This window comes from Gadus macrocephalus, chromosome 12 (genome assembly GCF_031168955.1).
Source record: "Gadus macrocephalus chromosome 12, ASM3116895v1".
Lineage (NCBI taxonomy): Eukaryota > Metazoa > Chordata > Actinopteri > Gadiformes > Gadidae > Gadus > Gadus macrocephalus.
This window is the reverse complement of record NC_082393.1, coordinates 20992652-21014022: the sequence shown is the minus strand read 5'-3', so window position 1 is coordinate 21014022 and position 21371 is coordinate 20992652. Positions and strand designations below refer to the sequence as shown.

The 21371-nt window shown below is 45.4% G+C and overlaps 1 protein-coding gene across 2 annotated transcripts in view; it reads right to left on the bottom strand.

Moving 5' to 3' along the window:
- tbl1xr1a (TBL1X/Y related 1a) overlaps nt 1-21371 on the bottom strand; it is a 32305-nt gene that overhangs the window by 4666 nt on the left and 6268 nt on the right. Inside the window, exons 2-13 of one of the 2 annotated variants that reach the window (XM_060067591.1) lie at nt 16427-16501; nt 8402-8506; nt 8023-8168; nt 7009-7234; nt 5629-5761; nt 4023-4164; nt 3524-3587; nt 2435-2532; nt 2146-2206; nt 1891-2012; nt 1449-1523; nt 866-993 (exon numbers count right to left, since the gene is read on the bottom strand). In XM_060067591.1, coding sequence (XP_059923574.1) covers nt 866-993; nt 1449-1523; nt 1891-2012; nt 2146-2206; nt 2435-2532; nt 3524-3587; nt 4023-4164; nt 5629-5761; nt 7009-7234; nt 8023-8168; nt 8402-8459 — 1253 coding nt within the window. In that variant the 5' untranslated portion in view covers nt 8460-8506; nt 16427-16501. Of the gene's footprint in view, nt 1-865; nt 994-1448; nt 1524-1890; nt 2013-2145; nt 2207-2434; nt 2533-3523; nt 3588-4022; nt 4165-5628; nt 5783-7008; nt 7235-8022; nt 8169-8401; nt 8507-16426; nt 16502-21371 lie in introns of both variants that reach the window. The other variant, XM_060067590.1, reaches the window with a different exon arrangement.

The window sequence follows — 21371 nt, the reverse complement described above, 5'->3', positions numbered from 1 at the left end:
GTTTCTCTGAAGGGCATGAGGAACGATGCTTGAACAACTTTGTTACATGTTGTGGAAAGTGTGTCTTAATAGTAAATGTCAAACAATAGTTTCAACTTGATTGAATGACTCCTGAGTTTAATACACCTTTGTATCAGTTCTCCTTGCACCAAACGACCCTCCCCTCAGCTCCACATCTGACACTGCGGCAATGTCACGTCTTCCTTGAGTAGATTACTTAAGTGGCCTCCCGCCCATAGTGAATATAAATGGACTTGGCCTCTCCCCCGGCGGCTGGGTTCAGCCAGGGCCCATCCACCATAGTCTGGGCTGTCACTCCCACACCGTGTTCAGGTTTATTCAGACCTAAAAACACTTTAATGTTCCTGCGCAGTTTGAAGGCTACCCGATAGGTGTCTCTGAATACGCTTGGTAAATGCCGCCAGGGCTTCTTCTAGGGCTGAACGATTAATCAAATTAATTTACAAAACACAAAGCCTGCGATAAATGAAAAAAACATTTGTGATTAAATCATTTTATTTATTTTTTGGGATTTGTTACTGACTGAAGTTCAATAAGATTGATATATATATATTTTAATTAGTATTTTTTTTTCAATAGCTAAATAAAGATGTAACAATATTAATTCATGCATCAATTCCTCTCAAAAGATAGGCCTGGCCTAAAGGAAAGATCAGTTTATACGTTGACTGCTTCCAATGTCGTGTTGGTCATACTACAGAAAGATGTATTGCTTGTTTAGTGAATAATACAGAACATAAGGAACTCGCAATTCGATTATTTCCCCAAATCGTTCAGCACTGGTTTCTTCCCATGACCCCACTCCGTGAAACCGGCCAACAGAGCGGGGCGGGACCTGGGTTACCTGGCGAGCATGAGGTTGGCGCTGGGGTTGTTGGTCCCTGGCCCCGTGGGACTCCACTTGATGGTGTAGATCTCTTTGCTGTGGGCCTGCAGGTCATGGACGCACGAGTCCTGCTTCATACTCCAGATCTGTCACACACACACACACACACATGGACACACACACACACACACACACACATGGACGGTGAACACTAAAGAACGGTCACTCTGCTGTGTGGGATAGGGAATGTGAGGTTGATTACACGCGGTGACCGCGCCAGGTTTAGATGATACTAGCTGCTAATTCCAAATCCTCATCTTCAAACCGGTTATCCGGGGTCCGGTCGCGGGGGAAGCAGCTCCAGCAGGGGGTCCCAGATATCCCTTTTCCCGGACCACATTGACCAGCTCCGACCGGGGGGGATCCCGAGGCGTTCCCAGGCCAGTGTTGAGATATAATCCCCCCCACCTAGTCCTGGGTCTTCCCCGAGGTCTCCTCCCCGCCCGTTGGACATCCTCACCCGATGTGGCTACTTGCACCGTGTGCTATAACAAAGACCATGCCGTGGTGGTATAGTGGAGGGGGGGGGGCGGCTGCTCACCTTCAGCGTCATGTCGTCGGAGCAGGAGGCCAGCAGGTTCCCCGTGGGGTCCCACTTGATGGCGTTCACTTCATTCTGGACAAGAGGGGAGGGATGTGAGCGCATTGCAGCTAGGACAGTACACATACACACACACACACACACACACACACACATCGTTTGTGTTGGATTTTCTTACTATAAAGGAAAACCTAACCCTAAAATAACTTATTTTAGGTGTAATGTGTGTCGCTATAGATCCTGCTCCAAAGATTGACTTAAATGCACAAAGATTAAAAAATGTATAGAATGTATAGTTGGACTCATATTGCCCTCTATGGGTCAAACGCATGCAATTGCATGATTTACTTGTTTGGTCGCTGGCTGTTCTGGATTTCCCTGTATAACCAATGCCAGTATTACTATTACTACTACGGCTATTACGATCACTAGTATTACTTACTGTGTGTCCCTGGAATGTTTTGATTGGTCGGTCCTGGCCCAGCTTGCAGACGTGGATGCACATGTCTGTGCTGCAGGAGGCAAACGTGTTGTTGCTCTGCCAGTCTACGTCCAGAGCCGGAGCTGCAAGGAGGAGCAGGGGGTCAAAACCTCATAATAATCATCGTAATAATTGTAATAAGTACAACATTTGTAATAAGAATAAGACAAAAAATATTTATAATTATGGTTGTGAAGCATGTTTTTGTATTCTTACCTGAATGGAAAGGAAACTGTTGTTTGGCTTCCCCTGTGTGGGCATCCCATATGATTGTTGTCTGAGAGGACAGAGACACACACGCCACACACACAAACCAAGGAACTACATTAACTCCAAACTACATTTGTCTCCGGGTCATTTCACTGTGCAGCAGAATGGTTCACGGTAAATCATTGTGTTTTCCTGCAGGGTGGGCCGTGTGTGTGTGTGTGTGTGTGTGTGTGTGTGTGTGTGTGTGTGTGTGTGTGTGTGTGTGTGTGTGTGTGTGTGTGCCCCCCCCCCTCACCTTGTCTACACCTGCACTCAGGATGAAGTTGCCTTTCTTATTCCACTTGAGGGCGAAGATGGGCCCTTTGTGTTGCCCGAGCGTGCTGGCCAGGTTCCCTAGGAAACGAGCGACAATGGACATTGAACAATTGGCCCCTTGATGTGTACTTGGACAAGAAAGCAAATCGTGGAATAAAAATCTCACATTGGATCAAAGATGTCCTAGCATGGTCTTCAGGGTAATGAAGAGTATTGGGGCAACTTCAGTAAGACCTAGTGTAGAGGCAAGTTGTACATGCAGACGTGCTCACTGGGAGCCAATGCATTATTTAGTTTTACTAACAACACTAAAGTAAAGCGGGCTTTATGAGGGCCGTGGCGCGCTCTCCGTGAAGCGCAGACTTGGGTGTCGCGGTTCAAGGAGGTCACGTCGTCTTCGGCTGGGACCACTTGGGTCTTTCGGTTCTGCGTCCGTTTTGCGCAGTTCACGCACGTCGTCTTTAAAATTGGGTTATAGCCGGGCAATAAAGAGTACGAAAACTATCCAACAGCAGGGTTTCTCCACAATACTTCCTGTGTAGTTTGCTCATACGGGCTCAAACTACTCCCAAAGTCCCGCCTTGAAGGTGACATATTACACCACCAGGTGGGAGTGTGATTAGCTGTTACAAGCCGTTTTGAAAATCGGCCTCTTCTGAAATCCCAAATGGACGTGTCCACCGCACCTAGATGTGTGCAGGATAGATGAGCAACGTTTGCTTCAGTCCACTGGGTAGGCTGGTAGACTGATCTATCCGGCACACATCTCGGTGGACACGCCGACTTTAGATGTCAGAAGAGGCCGATTTTCATAAAAGCTTGTAACGGCTAATCACACTCACACCTGGCGGTATAATATGTAATGTCACCTTTAAGAATCAACGGTGGGGTGGGTGTTAGGTTCTCTGTTGTCCGGTGCTGTCCTTGAGGTTTGAATTAAGTGTTTGGTTTCTGTCCCAAGGTCCGGACATTGCACATTGAGCACAAGATTCAGAGTGCGAATGTGTGATGCTGCGACGAATACTAATAGGGCAGTGGCGGCCTGCGTGTTTGTGTGGGCGTGTCTTACCGTCCTTTGTCCATATCCTGGCAAAGCCGTCGTACGAGCCTGTTGCTAGTAGCGTTCCCTCACTCTGCAGGAAGGACAAGAGAGAGAGAAAGAGAGAGGGAGAGACAGAGAGAGAGGGGGAGAGACAGAGAGAGAGACAGAGGGGGAGAGACAGAGAGAGAGCGGGGGAGAGACAGAGAGAGAGGGGGAGACAGAGAGAGAGAGGGAGATACAGAGAGAGAGAGCGCGTGCGAGAGAGCGAACGTTAATGACACTGAACTAGGTGCAACAGACCTTGAACTCCTTGAAGGAAAGCACCACTGTTTGTTCTAGGTACACATCATAATGGCATACTGGTGTGTGTAGCTCGTCCACTCTTGCATGGTATGATGTGTGTGTGTGTGTGTGTTTTGCCCTTACGTTCAGTCTAGCAATGCGTGTGTGCATGTGTCCATATATTCCACTTTAGCAAGGTGTGTGTGTGTGTGTGTGTGTGAGAGTGTGTGTGAGTGGTCCTTACGTTCCAGTCCAGCGAGGTGACGTCTTTATTGCTGGGGACGTCCTGGCCGCCCTCACGTATGCAGTGACGGAGAACGAGCTGGGTGGAGCTGCTAGTGCTATTCTCACTCAGGTTCCAGATACGTGCCGTTGAGTCGCCCGACCTGATGCACACACGCACACACACACACACACACGATGAGTTCATTGAATTGGCTTGGGGCAAAAGTTCGATCCTAAAAGTGTTTACTGGTAAAGTAAACACAACACCGCCACCTATTGGTGGCCATGGTGAACTACAACAACATGAGAGGCTGACGTCATCCTACACATTAGACTTTCAAAAATGATCCTTACATTTTACTACCAGGTAGATGCATAGTTCACATATCAACATTAAACACACAATTAACAATAGTGCGACTGATGATTGGATATTATCAATTTGACAAACTACAAATTCCCATCCAGAAGTACATTCTTATGTGAGGTCAAAAGAAGCTTTACCGATGCATGTAAAACATGTGTATGTAGGCGAGTATGTGTATTTGCTTGCCATATATACACAATGATGTGAACACAAAACACAATAAGATAATGAGATTTGGCAGTGTTGTTGTCTCGTGATATGTGCGGTCAGCCGTCTGTGGGCAGATCGGCTGCCTGCACTGGCCTTGTACAACTATGAGTCGGAGATTAGGAGAGGCTTAATCAGATCAGGCACCAGGAAGATAAGCTCCTTGAAGGTTCAATCTAGTCCACTGGTTTCAATGGGCTTTTTCCACCAAATACTGCAGGGGAGTAGCCCCACACAGTCAGATGTTTACCTCCCTCAGTAGGTCTAGAGAGTCTGCCGTCGGTCGGTTGGATGAGCTTTAACCAGTCCGATCCCATCCTCCTCCCAACGTATATTGAGGCACCGTGTTTTAAAAAGGTAAACACCATTGCACTTTTTCACCGAGGTCAAAAACATAATGTTCTAATAAAACTGTTTTCAAAGCCGGATAAATATAGAATGATGGAAATGACGCCATGATAGAAAGACGTGGTCATCGTCCACATCAACCGCTGGGGTTTCACTGCTCGGGCGGACGGAAATAGTTTGGGAGCTTTCTGTGTTGGGCGGGTTCAGATCCAGACTCCTGTCTCGGGGCAAAACCAAAAACCATAGGAGAGCAGGAGGCGAGAAGGAGAGGAGAGGAGGAGGCGAGAAGGAGAGGAGAGGAGGAGGCGAGAAGGAGAGGAGAGCAGGAGGCGAGAAGGAGAGGAGAGGAGGAGAGGAGGAGGCGAGAAGGAGAGGAGAGCAGGAGGCGAGAAGGAGAGGAGAGCAGGAGGCGAGAAGGAGAGGAGAGCAGGAGGCGAGAAGGAGAGGAGAGGAGGAGGCGAGAAGGAGAGGAGAGCAGGAGGCGAGAAGGAGAGGAGAGGAGGAGGCGAGAAGGAGAGGAGAGGAGGAGGCGAGAAGGAGAGGAGAGCAGGAGGCGAGAAGGAGAGGAGAGCAGGAGGCGAGAAGGAGAGGAGAGGAGGAGGCGAGAAGGAGAGGAGAGCAGGAGGCGAGAAGGAGAGGAGAGGAGGCGGGAAGGAGAGGAGAGGAGGAGGCAAGAAGGAGAGGAGAGGAGGCGGGAACTGACCCTGACGCCAGCAGGTCGCTGACGGGGTTCCAGGCGCAGATGAACACCTCCGACTCGTGGCCCCGCAGCACCATGGCCTTGTTCTGGGGGATCTCCACGTCTCCGTCCACCTCCATCATGTCCGGGTGGTTGTCTGACAGGAAAGGGGAGAAGCCTTAGTAGGTGTTAAGAAGATATGCAGCTGGCTCAGTCTGTCAAGCTAACACAAACGTATAAACATTTTAGATATATATATATATATATATATATATATATATTAGGGGTGGGAATCTCTTGGCACCTCACGATTCGATTCCGATTATGAGGTCAACGATTCGATTCTGAAGCGATTATCGATGCATCTCAATGCAACAATTTTTTTTATGTATATTTCCATGCGTGATTTTCAAAAATATATGTATACATCTGGGTTTGCTAATCACTTCCTACTTTTGTGATGATCATTAAAGACATCAACAGATGAATTAACTTATCTAATATTTCATAAGAGAGAAAGCTTTTGTCACAAATATGACTTTCTATGAGCAATGCAATAATCAATGCAGCTTGCATTTTAACACAATATGGAAGCATGCAAAAAATAGGTTTCAGTTTTATTTTATTTCTAATCTTTCTTTTCTATGTCATTAAAGGAAAAGCTGCTCTTGAATTAGAAGGAGTTCTTGTGGCTGGCTGTGAGTTTGCGCGCATGCTATGCGTAGGCTGAATCGCAATCGTGTCAAGACAAATCAGATTGGCCAATACACACTGAAGATAAATTCAATAATTTTAAAATTACAAAAAAACAGAATGTTGCAGCAGGCAAAAAAAATGAAATAATAATAATTACATATATATATTTTTTAATTCCGGTTATTAACTTATCTGCACCGAGACAGAATCGTTCTAGCGAGAATCGCGATGCATCGAAGAATAGATTATTTTTCCCACCCCTAATATATCTATACATATTTATTGTGTTTGTAGTTCTATCTTGAGCAGAGCAATTGTGATAACAATTCACTTTGGCATCATTAAAGTACTACTTTCTTCCTTTGATAATGGTTTGTTTGATTCTTTTGAGGAACCATTTGTATGAATAAGGTTACAGGAGTTTGAATGCCAAGCCATGGCAAACCCTTCTGAATGGACTTCAAGAACAGATGTCTTTCCACGTTATTTGTTGCTGCCAAATTATACTCTGTGTGTATTTAAAAACCGTTGTCATTTCCCCCAGCTTTTAATCATCTTTATGTATGTCATGTTGCCCTCCATCTGGTCACCCACCCATGGCATCATGGGGTATCCAACACAGCCATCTCGACGACCCCTGACCGATGACAAGGTCGGGGCCTACTCTTTTTAGTGTCTGTACACACTGGACTAGAACCCGGTACTCACTGGCCATGGCGTGTGCTCCGTTCTCCTCGCCGTTGGCCGTGTTCTCGCCGTTCTTGGCGTTGCCAGCGATGCTGCCCCCGGTGGTCGACGAGGGCACCGCCGCCGCCGCTTGCTGCTGGGCCATCTTGTCGCGGTATGCCTGCTGCCGGGTCTGCACCACATCAGGCATCACCGCGTCGATCAGCGACAACGACTCGATGGGGCGCCCGTCGAACAGCGTGCCATCCTGAGGGATAAGGCACGACCCCATTTTGATTGGTTAGCTCAGGAACAAAAGCAGTGTTAAAAGTCTGTCGACTTGAAATGCTGGTTATAAAGCAGCCCTGGGTAACAACAGGAGCTGTTATGACCAAGTAGATCGAACTAATTGACATGGATTTGGAGGACGATGAAACCATTCAAGGGTGACGTTTTCGTTAGATATGCTTGACTTATTTCAGCACGGATCTCTCTGTCTGGGATGGTTTCCCGTTTTCCCGTTTTGCTGGGTTTTATTTTGCTGGGAAACATTGTCATCCATCAGGTGGCTTTTACTGCCATTAGTGATAACACATCCTCGAAACTGATGTTCGACTTGAATAAGCACCAGGGCCCCATATTAAAAAGACATCTCACACCGTGTGTGTAGGTGTGTATGTGTCTTAGAGTGCGTGCGTGTGTGTGTGAACGTATCCGTGTGTGTGTGTGTGTGTGTACACGTGTGTATGTGTGTACACGTGTGTGTGTGTGTGTGTGTGTGCTTTCACATATGTGTGTGCGTGTGCGTGTGTGTGTGTGTGTACACCAGTGTATGGTGTGTATTGTGTGTGTGTACACGAGTGTGTGTGTGTGTGTTTGTACTTTCACACGTGTGTGTGTGTGTGTGTGTGTGTGTGTGTGTGTGTGTGTGTGTGTGTGTGTGTGTGTGTGTGTGTGTGTGTGTGTGTGTGTGTGTGTGTGTGTGTGTGTGTGTGTGTGTGTGTGTGTGTGTGTGTGTGTACACGTGTGTGTGTACACGCCTGGGGGTTGCCGCACCTCATTGATGCTGACTTCGGCCTCGACGTACTGCAGGCCCTTCTGGATGATGCTGATCAGGGCAGCAGGGGGCACTAGCGCGCCGTTGATGTTGGACTGGCTGATGTGGCTCTCGATGCCGAAGGTGAACGCAGAGTGGGAGAACCCTAGGGAGGGAGGCCGGGTTACTCCAGTTTATTCCTCTGTGTGTGCGCGCTTGTGTGTGTATGGGTGTGTGTTTGTGTGTCTGTTAATGCAGGAATGCGTGTGTGTTTAATGCATGTGTCTGTGTGTGTGTGTATGGGCGTGTGTGTGTACGTGTATGTGTATGTGTGTGTGTGTGTGCGTGTGTGTGTGTTTGCTGGTGTGCGTTAGTGTGTGTGCAGTATGTGCGTAGTACCTGACTCCTGTAGGTATCTGTAGACCAGGAAATTGACCTCATCACTGCTAATGCTCATCTTTACTCTTGTTACACCATGAGGTCAGCACACACACGCACCTGGCCCTGGAAGGAGGAGAGGAGGAACATGATTTTCAAATAGGGTGGTTGTTCAGAGAAACAATTTGGGCGGGAAAAGTCACACCAAATTCTCAGAATTAAGACTTAATTGTCTTGTCCCCATTCCAACTACTACTTGGAAGCAGACATATAATTTTCAATTATCAATTTGCAACAGCAATGATCAAACCACAACCAACAACAACAACAACAACAACAACAACAACAACAAAGGGCTGCAGTTCCGCCATGTGACCAGACCACTGCAGTGGCGCTGTGGAGCTGTGAGAGCCAAACCCTGGCTCCCACTGTGTTGACACTGTGGGGGCTGGGCAGGGGAAAGGAGGGAACCTCTATATCCTCCCCCTCTCTCTCTCAGTCTCAGTCTCCCCCCCTCTCCCCCTCTCCCTCTCTCTCTCTCTCTCTCCCCCGCCCTCCATCTCCCTCTCAGTGGCTGTGTGCTGCCAGTGGCTGGTGAGCGGGGCGGTAGTACTGTACATCTTAAATCAAGTCACGCCGTCGGGGGCGAGAGAGGACCACGGCTGCAGCCACACAGCGAGACAGGAAATCATTCCAAGGCCAAGATGGAATAAGGACGCGGCAAATGAGAAGGGAGGGAGGGGGGGGGGGGGGGGGGGGGGGGATGGGGGGGTAATGCATGAGTGTGCAACGTAAACGTCTACTCCATCATACACACACTCACACCTGAGTGGTGACCGCGGGGGAGTGGAAGCGACAAGGCTAAGTTAATCTCACGTGTTGGGCCATTGTCAGGTGGGCCTAATTGGTCACAGCTGAAGGATGCAGGAGGAGGAATTCAAGACGGTTGTTGTCGTTTTTTCACCTTTAACCCCTGAAAAATATGCCAGTAGTTATTTGACCCTGAAAAAAAAGTGACCCGTATCAGCTGCCGAGCACAAGGAAAGCTGTGGCCGTTGTGTGGACCTTGGAGGTGAAATGGTGTGCGGCAGTGACAACATACCGCTGTTCTAGCGTTAATACAGCTTAATATACTCATAGGCTAGCTGGTGTGTTGTGTATGTGTGAATGCCAGCCCCTTGACTTCTGTCGCGTTGGAAACAGAGAACTACGACAATAAATCTCCCCAGATATGATGAATACAGTGACAGTATATCAAAATGACCATTATTTTACAGTTTTGCTCATATCTGTTTTACAAAAAAAAAATGGTAGTGGGGGGAGGGGAGCGAAGCACAGAGGAAATGTAGGGGTGAAGGTTATGCTTAGTCACGTTGCCTTCGTGCAAAATAGCACTCGGCTTGGTTTTCTTCCCCACACTCTTAGCACATCAGAAATAGACGCTGTCTCACACACACACACACACACACACACACACACACACACACACACACACACACACACACACACACACACACACACACACACACACACACACACACACACACACACACACACAGGGTTGCCTGGTTCCAGGACCTGAATCCACCACTGTGGTTTAACATGTAGTGTGATTCAGGGTCTCGTGTCAGTTGCATGTTACTCTGGACTGAAATAGCCGGACCAATTCGGATATTTGTAAAAGTCTACAACCTCTCAGTTCCTCTTTGATTTCCAAAACCCCTCGTCAACGGGCACAGACCAAAATGTCTCGGGACACAAATGAATGAATGAATGAATGAATAGAACAACAGCCAATCAGAGCAATGAGACACATTGTGTGATACATCGGCCTCAAAAATGCCTCAACGGGGGGCACCTCTGAACGTCTGTCATCGTATCGGACCCGCCCCATACTGGATGAAGGTTTGTGATTGGCCCCGACCAGAGCCAGGTCTGCTTGACATCTATCTAAAAGGGAGGGGGCCAGACGCATAAATCAGATCAAATTAAACCTGCCAGCAGATTTGTCTAATTGTCAGTATAAAATTATTATTACGACATTTTCCACCGAGCCAATCATATTGTTATTGGCGGGATATGGTGACAAAATCAATTTGACCTAAGTGAGAAACAGCAACAACATGGCAACTTCCCTCGTAATAAGCTTTGATTCTGCATTTGTGTCTCTGAAGTATTTGGATACTGCTATAGAAGCGGTTTTAAAAAAAACATCTCGGAAAGAGAAGGAACTATTCATTACTATGGTATGCCTAAAAGGACCTTTTAGGTCGTACGTGTAGTGAATAAACCATGAGTATAGCGACAACCCTTTTCAGCCAGCAACGCAAATATGCACCATTTCCCAAGTAAGAACTGTGGATTTGTGAAAAAATCTGATGGATTACGCTTTCAGCCTATATCGCCAGTGAATGTGATTGTGATTGGTGAAAGTGATTTATTCACACACATAAAAGGCTAGAGCCATCAAAAATCGACCCTGGTGCAATTAAAATTAGTGTTGCTTTTTGGCCAAAGGGATGTCGGGTCATATACTATATGTATGGTCCCATTCAGCTCTATGATTTGTAATAATCCATTGACGTGGGAAAAGGACCTTAAATTGTATTTTTACATTGAACGGAACACACCTTCAATTTTGACGGCTCTAGCATGTGAGTAAGTCAGTTAGACCGATCACACTCGGGTATCTTTGTCATAGTCGACATGGTGCACGATGGAGGACATGGTGGAGGTAACAGCCTCTTTATGTTTCTCAACACACACTCCTCTTATTGCTTCCATAGTTGTTAACTATATACATGGACCTATGATCATCGCCACCTTTTATATACACTGAGTGAGCATTCACCTCGATGGCAGTGGGTGCTACAAGTTAATAGCTAGCCCATACGTCCCAGGCACAGCCTGAAAATACATGACTGTGCTATAAAAAGCACCGTTGGAAATCTTAATGTCTCTTCAATGTTTGCTAAGGAAGGTTTAGTTTACTTAATATTCCAAAAAAACCTTATAGAAAGTTTGAAGTGTAGGTCAATGGTTTGCTGACTGCTGGTGTTCTAAAGGGTAGAGGAAGTACTGCCGAAACAGGAAGTGGGGGCAATGAGTTTGTCTACAAATAGCAACATGTTCATGTCTTGAATGAATTGACTGACAAGGAAAGCAGTGCGACAGGCAAGTGCTGTCGCTCTGTGAATTATTGGTCTATTTTTCTAAGGGCAGTAATAGGGTAAAGGAGCATACACACAGCATAGTTCACATTATTTTCCGCAACATTGCATCAGTCTTTCAGGAAACCCCCTTGAGTCTGCTATAAGCTCAAGTTATTGCAATGTTATATGGTAAAAGCAGGAAGCAGTTACTTGCTGTGTGTGTCTCTTGTTCTCTATCACACACACACACACACACACACACACACACACACACACACACACACACACACACACACACACAGGAAACCCCAAGATTACATATTGAGCACTCTCACCACTGACATTCATCCGATTTCCCTTTCCTGCTGGAAAATATGCACTGTTTGCTTATCTGCGTCGTACGACACAGTTGTTCCTAATGTGATTTTGTGACCGGGCCTCGAAAGGGTATATGAGGCGTTCACACGTGGTGTTGCAGGCCTGGTCACAAGAGCAGCGCCTTAACGCCACCCTCTCTTCGTGACGCCTTGTTGGGAAAACATTGGTCTAGCCTGGTGTGCAGGTCTTGAAGAACAGGTCTGACAATTGTCTCAATGTTATATTTGACAACAACACATTTGAATCAATGATATACCGGGCCCATCATGCGTCTTTATACTCATCTTGTCTATCTATGTATAAAGAAAAGTAGGCTCACACTTGCCAGCTGGAGTACTATGCTTCTTCAACTAGAGTATTATGCTATCACAACTGAAGTAGTATGCTACAGCAACTGGGGCATTATCCTATATCAACTCGGTTATGCTATATCAACTGTAGTATCCTTTATCAACCAGAGTATGCTATAGCATCTTGAGTGGTACACTGTGTTATATCATCTGGCATATGCTATATCAACTGGGGTATGCTATAGAATCTTGAGTGATACAAACACTATGCTATATAAACTGGAGTATGCTATATCTGGAGTGGTATGCTATATAAACTGGAGTAGTATGATATAATAACTATAGCAGGCTTTAGCAGTATGCCACACCACCCAAGTGAGGTTTGTTCATCCACAACCACACACAGCATGCAGGTATACTGTGCGTGCATTGTGGGATTGTGCCAGTTCACAACACTAAATGGACCCTGCCCATGATTAGCATCTTTGATCCATTCTGTAATGTCACAAATCTTCATGCAGATGATATTATTTACTTTGCCATCCGAATGCATGTCATGTTTGCCAATTCTCAACTTGCAATCCCAGCAATATGATACAATACTTTGCACGCACAGGCCTCGTTACTGTGTTGAGGAGTCGATGAAGCAGTGTTCAAAGCAACCGACTTGACCGGGAGACATTTTAAAAGGCTTGTGAATAATTGACGGCGCAGACACAAAAATCATTATGCAACCAAACGGCAGAATGTTTTCCGTTATTTTACCCTCTAGTTATTGAGGTATTTGGAGGAAAATAGCGAACGGCAAAGTGTGGTCTGAAACCATGGTGCCGTTCACTCACAGATTTCCACCTGGCTCACGCGGGACCCCTTACCACCATTCTGTTTGGCCTTCTAAAAAGGGTAACGGTGATCCCTCATTGAAATCTGATCCTATACATCACATCAGGTATCATATGTGATCAGTTCTCAGTATTTCTAAACAACCACCGGCTCTCCGACCGAAACAACGGATACAACGTCCCCTCCTCGATCGAGAGAGACATACACCTCTGACATTTACTTTGTGGTTTGCGCTCGACAAATCGTACACATGCAAGCTTTGGGACAGTGCTCGCTTTCTCTCTGTGACGGGTAGCTGAGCCAGCAGTCAGCGGTCGGTCGGGGAACAAGAAGTCATACTGAGGCTACTGGCTGAACTAGATTCTTCGCTGATGTGCCGCGTGACTTGACGGGCAGACTCCTTAGCCAACTGGCTGTCAGCGTCATCATCACCTTCGGACCCCCCCTACTCCCCCACCGCACAGGGCACAGGAAGTAACAGACGCCCCGGGGGGGGGAGGCTGAAGTTGAAAAGGACACTCTGTGTGTACTTCAGGCGAAATTGAGACGCATCAACAAAGCCTCACCCCCCCCCCCCCCCCCCCCCCCCTGTCGTCATTCCAGGAGCTCTGGCTTCGTGAGAGAGGGTGATTCCATTTGTACTTTTTTTTGTTGCCTTTCACCGTTACTCCCTCGACATGCAGAAGGTGACAGACTGCATTGGGGAGCCTAACTGCGCCTCACATGGGACCTTTAGGTGCACTGCAGACCTGGCCTTGGCTGTTCCTCTCGTGACAGATGGCGTGCCCCCCCCCCTCCCCCCTCCCTCCCCCGGCTGGGCCCTAGCTTGGCTGCTGGTCCTGATCAAGCTCAACCTCGTCATCCCATAACCAAACTGCAAGCGGTGAACACAGTGGGGTCAGCGAGGGCCACGGTATCAGTGCTTGGCCACAGATTAGCAGGGTTACCGCCAAAGACCCAATCCTGATCAACCCCCCAGGAATCCCATTACAAAAGGCTCCTTGACCGTAAACTGCAGCCATATCCTGTTCTTTGGCTTCCCATTCCGAAATCTGCACTACATTGTTGACTATACTGCTGGAGAAGGGGTTAAGTTACCATGCGAGTGCAATTTTGTGCTTTTATGTCTGTATAAAGTATACATTACATATGCAGGATGTATATGTCATATATATGCTTCCAATTAAATCAAACTCAATTCAAGACCGCACAGCAACAGCTGTCGCAATTTTTTTTTACGTCAGCTCAGTAAACAGGAGGAACAAGAGGCCATCAGCTAACAGGAGACGGCGACGTATATCTCATGCGTGGGATTCACACAACTCACATCACGCCTCCCTGCACTTTGTATCGGACGAGAACAAAGCACGCTGTAAAGGATACAGCACTCCTGGTGGGAGCCCGAGCCGTCTTCTATTGCAACATGTGCTCGCTTACGAGCGTCATGCTCGCCCAGTCGGAGTGCGTGGCCGTGACCCCTCTGCTCTTATAGTATGAGGGGGAGGACTCGTGTATCGACAAGACTCCCCTGTCGAGTTGCTCTTCAGATTCCAATCGCTCCGCTTCGACGCATTAAGAAGCACACCCTGTCCAGATCTGAGGTCCTGCATGGCGTCTTCCTCTGCAGACTTTGTTCAGCTACAAATCTTTCTCTTTCCATCTTTATGCCGGGGCGGGCTACAGTGTAATTACATCTTAATGTTACAGTAATCAATGAGAATCTAACTGAATATGGATTGTGCATTAATGCAAAAAAATAGAACAATTAACTCTCTTTAAGGTGCATGTAATGCTCAGATTAATTAGCGTAAGAGGCACATCTCTCTGAATGAGCAAACGGGGGTTATTTAGGGACGGTGGAATTTCTAGCTTCCTAGAGGATACATTGGTGCCAACAGCATTGGCCTCCAACATATCTGTGGTTTATTATGAGAACAACGACACTCTCTGAGAGGCAAGTTGTGCGCAGGATTCTTCTAAAGCAAATGCTAAATCGACGAGGAGCAGAAAAACAACACAAAACAAAAACCCAACATAACAAAGAGGCCTTTGTCTGTGGTACTGTGGTATTGTGGAAGCAGTCAGGATTTCCACCACAAAAACTCTTGCCTGTTCCCTCCTCTGCCAAGCCTGTGAACTGTGTCTGGCTTTCTATATGCGGATGTCAATTACATGTGGTCCAGATTCACTTCTAGACCGATGTAAACCATCAACAGTCAACATGACTGAGTACAGGCAAGTAGGAAAGGTGAAAGAGAAAAACACAACTTATCTATGAAGACTAAATCGTGCTATATTATCCAATAATCGCAATTAGCTACAACTACAAACTATTTATTTCGGGTCAAGTCTTGTGCACGCTGTGCATGTGCAGCACAAACAATCACGTGTTTTTAGGCTCCAAATCAATGTTGGTCTAAGACTATGCTAGAAAACAATCGACAACTATCAGACTAGGGTGAATACGACTGGTGTTTGTTTACCATTTTAACATTTAACATTTAGGCAATGCAAGATGTTGTCGGTGACAAGATGGTGCACCCCGCCCATTTTAGCTGGCTGCAGCTGCTATTCAGCCCTACTTGAAAAATAAAAGGTACTGTAATGCCAGAAATGTGATTTTAAAGAACATGCATTGAAAACACAAACACCCGTTTTTGTCAACATAATCAAAAGTCCAGCAGTAACTAAAATCACCAATGTCAATTGTCGTAGGACATAGAAAACAGCATAACTTTGAAAGGTTAAAACAAAGGTGTGCCCTGATGGTCTTGCCCTGGCGGTCTTGTGTATGGAGGAAACACACAGTGAAACCTTTGTGAAAGCCTGGCTGAGACTTGGGCCTTCTATGGCAGTCGACCAACAAATGTGTCAACAAACAGTTTAGTCGACCCAGTGCATCCTTTTTGGACAAGAACTACAAGGCTATCCCAGCCACCAGTACCCTTTAACCAAAAGCTACTTGGCTATCCCTTAACCAAAAGCTACTTGGCTATCCCTTAACCAAAAGCTACTTGGCTATCCCACCCACCAGTACCCCTTACCAAAAAGCTACCAGGCTATCCCTCAACCAAAAGCTACCTGGCTATCCCAGCCAAGCGTATCCATTAACCTAAAGCTACCTGGCTATCCCAGCCACCATTACCCCTCAACTAAAAGCTACCTGGCTCCGAAAAGTTAAGCATATTGTTTATTCTATCCATGCTGGTAATATGCGATACTGATTGAGGAATGCACAATTTTGTTTCACATGCCTCCAGCAACAGGATTGGTCACAATCAATATGAAGGCCAAAGAAAGTGAAACACCCTTTACACCCAGAATTGAGCTTCTCTGCCATAAGCTTTATATCGATTCAAGAGACTACCCTATGGCCTACTCACCACAGCGCTACGCCTGTTTTCACCAGCACCACCACGTTGTTAAGTCGGGGCCTTGTTCCAGAGACTCAGCAGCACCTGTAGTTAACAGAGAGAAATTAGATGGTCACTGGTGAGAAAAAAACTTTAAATAAGTAAAACCCTAGTCAACATCTACCACAATATATTGAATAAATGGAGCCATCTCTGGTGAACATGGGTTACTGCACCTACTGCCCCTTATTGGCCGAAATGTAATTTGCAATAATATTTGTTGCGGGGGATATCCATCAATTGGCCTGGGCATTTGGTCAAATGGGGAATTGTCCTTACAATAACCTGCATGAATGCCATCCCAATAATTGGATTCCAGCAATTGGTACGTTTTCCGGGGACAGATATTGTAGATTTTGTGATATTTTTCAATATTTGCTGGAAGGTTGTTGGGGTGGTTTGTGAAGATCATAGTCTCTATTTACAATAACAAATTGGAATTTCCAGCTGCAAAGTATAAAGCAACCGGTTAATCCTATCCAGAACTTGGTATCATGTAGGGCTGTCAACACATATTTTAAATTTGATTACATAAAAGCTATCAAAAATTAGATCAGATTCAGAAAATTAATATTCCATTCGTGAAAAAACAAAAAATTTAGCTCTACTCTACGGCTGTCTGGCCCAGTGAACTGAATGCACTGCAAGACAGACATGAGTCATATGTCTGTTTCATTGATTGATACTGAAATTTAGGACAAGCTTAAACAAGCAAAGATTTCAACAAAAAAACATGTTGCATTGATGCCAGAGAGATCACTGCCCCACCTCGTCCACAGAGAGAGTGATTTGCACTCCAAGCATTGTAAAAAAAAAAAAAAAAAAAAAAAAAAAAAAACTGGCTTGGAAACCGGCCTTCTTCCAATTTTAGTCAGTACAAACTACTAAACTAGGGATGCAAAACAAATAAAGAATTAATATCTAATATATGGCCCTCATCTCTGTGAGAACCTGAGACTCATTATGGGAGCTTTCTTATTGACTTTATTGATTGTCAGATAGTTTCTCCTCATTCACACCTCGAAAGTCAGATTGAATCTGTATTTGAAGCATTCCATCTGTGTTACACCCACATCAGAGCATCGACTGGTCACACAGGTTAGGAACTGCTTTACCATAGTAGAGTTAGGACTATACTCTTCGAAACAGCGATTGCAATGCAGAATCTCCATGCATTGCAGTAAATGTTTAATGTTTAACGCTCACAAACAATATAAATTCAAAGTCTTAAGTTTCCAGATGAAAATAGAGCTATGGAAGAAGGAATGTCATTTCAAAAGGTGCGCTGAGCACCAAGAAAAACATGACAATTACCTTACATAGTTCAACATTGGAAATGTGAACATTCTCTCCTTGAACATCCCATTATGTTCAAAAGGAAGTTGAAGGTAAACACAAACAGAACCCTTGTATGATAAGTTTGCCTTTATAACCAGACATTTTCAGCATCCATCATGTTGTCCTTTTGGTTTTCTCCACTGTTTGAGCAGGTTTGTAGCAAATTCTAGGGCAGCATCGATAGCTCCACCAATACAGCACAGTTGGTATGCTTGGTTGGTACCCTTTCTATTGTAAAAAACATGGATTTTAGAAGAACTGCATGACTGTTTCGGCCTACGAGACAGGCTCTCACACAGTGCCACATCAGGGCAGGGCAGTGTAGCGTTAAAGCTGCCATAACTAGCTGTTATGCAATGGCTAGTTATAACAACAGTTATAACACATTATTCTTGTAAGGAGCTCATGTTTTAAGGTTATCAATGAATCAACCGTCAGCATTTTAAAGAGTTGAAGGTAACTATAGTGATACAAACGTAATGATGCATTGCTGCCTGATCTTCTAAAAGCAATTGGGGCTTAAGAAAGGGCTAATGGTCACTTCTACAGACTGCAACTTCAGATTGTCTCCATATAAAAGATTGTAAACCGTATCAAAATTTGGATTTGGTTCAAAATCTTTATGCAATCAGGGTCACTGCCCTAGCTCAGACCTCCCGGCAGCGGCATCGAGAGCTAAGAAAGGTCCATGTTCACATCAATAACGGTTCACATCATAAGGAACAGAGGCTTTTAATTTTAGTAAGGATAGAGTCAATGAATATTGACTCGAGGAGTAATTGTCAGCTCAACATAATTGGTAACAAGTATGAATAGACGCATCTCTCCTTTCAAGCACGATTCGATACGCATTGCGATACATGGGCTTCGGTAGGATTCCTCAATTTTAATTTAAGTTCGAAACAATATGGTGCGATGCAAAAAAATTGCTGTGATTTGGTTTGATGCGAATGGATGCGATTCCATACACTTATATTTTCTAGATTCAGGGATTCAGAACCTTCTTACTACTACCCTCTTTCCTACTTTCCGAAACCGTGTACTGTACACATTGTAATGTAACGTCATGTAAACAAATATATAAAGGTTTACTATGTAACTAAAATCCAGCAATCTAAAAAGCACTCAACATTTACTGATACACTTAGCGAGTAAGCCTACTACAAACCGATAGAAATGTAATTAATTTCGTATACTCAGGAAGTCAATAAGACCTTTTAAAATATGTGTGTCAAAATGGATCCTCAAATATCTCTTATTATTTCAGCTTATTTCAGTACGTGCGACCCCAAATGCTCCACTGAGAAAGGCACTGTCAAAAGACAAGTCAAGTGGTGAACTATGTGTAGCCGGTTGACTGCAGGATATACTGTTGAAAAAAGTTTTGTTTTCAGATCTGCCTGTACTTTATAGAAAGGCCTTCACTTCTGGAACGAGGAGGTTCCGGCTCATTTCGTAGAAGCGCAGATGATTTGTAGATCAGTTGCTGGCTGCGTCCCAGCTGACCAGTCAGTCACAGAGCAGGGATGAGATACTCTTTGGAAGGAGGAGGACATTTTAGAAACTAGAAAAAGAAAATAAAAGGTTTGGGAATAGGTGATTCAAAACGTTCTAATCAATTGTCACTCTGATATATGTTAGATATAGATCGGTTAGGGTCCAATGTCATCATGTTTACACCATGAAAGTAGGTTAATCCGTCCAATCTAAACTGGATAATGGCTGTGACGTCGTGGTTACTCTGCCTTACTGGCCTTGTAGTGCATGTAAATGTAGTCAATTAACGCATTTTCCCTTTTTGTTATACGTCGTTTAGATAAAACCAATTCAAAAGCAGCATGAATATTATTATATGAATTAAGTCGTTGTAACAAAATCTCGCAAAGTGGCGCTAACCAATGACCTCATCAAATTAACTATAACAACAACATGATCGATGGATGTGGATATAGTTGTTATCCATGGGAAAGGGCCTAAAGGAGAACCACTCGTCTCACCAGTTAAGAAGTACGATATATCGGACACTCACTGATCTACGGCTGTACCAGAGCTAGCCTCAGAACATTAGTGCCTCTGAGAAATACAGGGCTCGAGTACATCTCATAGACCAAGCAGTGATCCGAGCCTTTCGCTGGCTTGTATTATCTTAACACAAACCAAATGAGTCAAATGCAATTGAGACAGGCTCCCAGCCCAGGTCATGTGCCTTGCATTGTGCAAGGAGAGAAAGAAAAAAAAAAAAAACAGTCCTTGGGCTGCAGAGAAAACAACTGAACTGGTGTATCCATCTCATTTTCCACTGTCAAGTCTTCCCCGCTGACTCTAATTTTCCTCAACCCCTCCCCCATGCATTTGGCACACACACACACACACACACACACACACACACACACACACACACACACACACACACACACACACACACACACACACGTCTCTGCTGCGTCCAAGTAATCCAGGGAAACTATCTCTCCTGCTGCCTCACTGTTCACCCTTCTCTACCATTTTTCCTTCATTTCCCTAGCTCATTTTACACTGACACAGTCTCTCTCACACACACACACACACACACACACACACACACACACCCTTCCCCACTATTTTCCTGTTCAACCTCTCACCCTTTAAACTCCTGGGGCCATACAACAGGCTCACAAAATACGGGGGGGGGGGGATAACTTACATGGGATAAGACCCATGCTGTCTTGGACGTGGACAAGCCGAACCGTTGGAAGCAGTTCAGGGTCACAGAGGGGGACTGCTGAAGAAAGCCAACCTAGTGAGCCTCTGGGCTACGCCCCACAAATAGTGGTGTTGGGGCGCATGAATTACTCTAAACTATTACGCCACAAGCCGCATTCACTGCAAGCGTTAAACCCAATTAATGAGACTACAAGCTCCATGCTGCCAAGGGTCATGCTTCAGCTCGCCGGAGGCAGTTGTGTGTAACAGAGATAGGTGGTGGGGTAATGCAACCTGAGGAACAAGTTGCCATAGACTTGTACTTGAAAATGCTGAATTGTTTATGCAATCATTTTCTTCAGAGAGCACACTTAGTCCTTGCCCTACATTTTTCAGGATTTTCGTATCAATAGAAAAGCCTACAGGTTTTACCGATCGAGCCACACGAAGCTGTGGGCCATTTCAACTGTTATCTAAAAACATAGTATTGTAATATAGAGTCAATCGATATGACACAGTGAAAGATAGCAGCAAAACCATGGTTGGTTGCAAAGGCCGAAAAGGCCGGCAATAAAATCATGAATGTTTAAATCTGGGAACCAAGCTAATTGCTACTGCATCATGTGTATAGTGTCAAACACACATACACGCCAGATACAGAGAGGCCAATGGCACCAAAATGGTTTGGTGCAACACAAAGGCCTGATGCATACTAGTTTTACTATCCCTGCACTGCTGCAGGCTAATGCTGAATGGGGTGACCAAAACAATAGCCAGCTACTCAGGAATTAGGCCCCGTCCACACGAAGCCGATTTCATGGCGAAACCGCAAAGGTCTTGTACGGTTCGGCCTTCCGTCCACACGAAGCCGGCGAATCCGCTGACCGAAACCGCA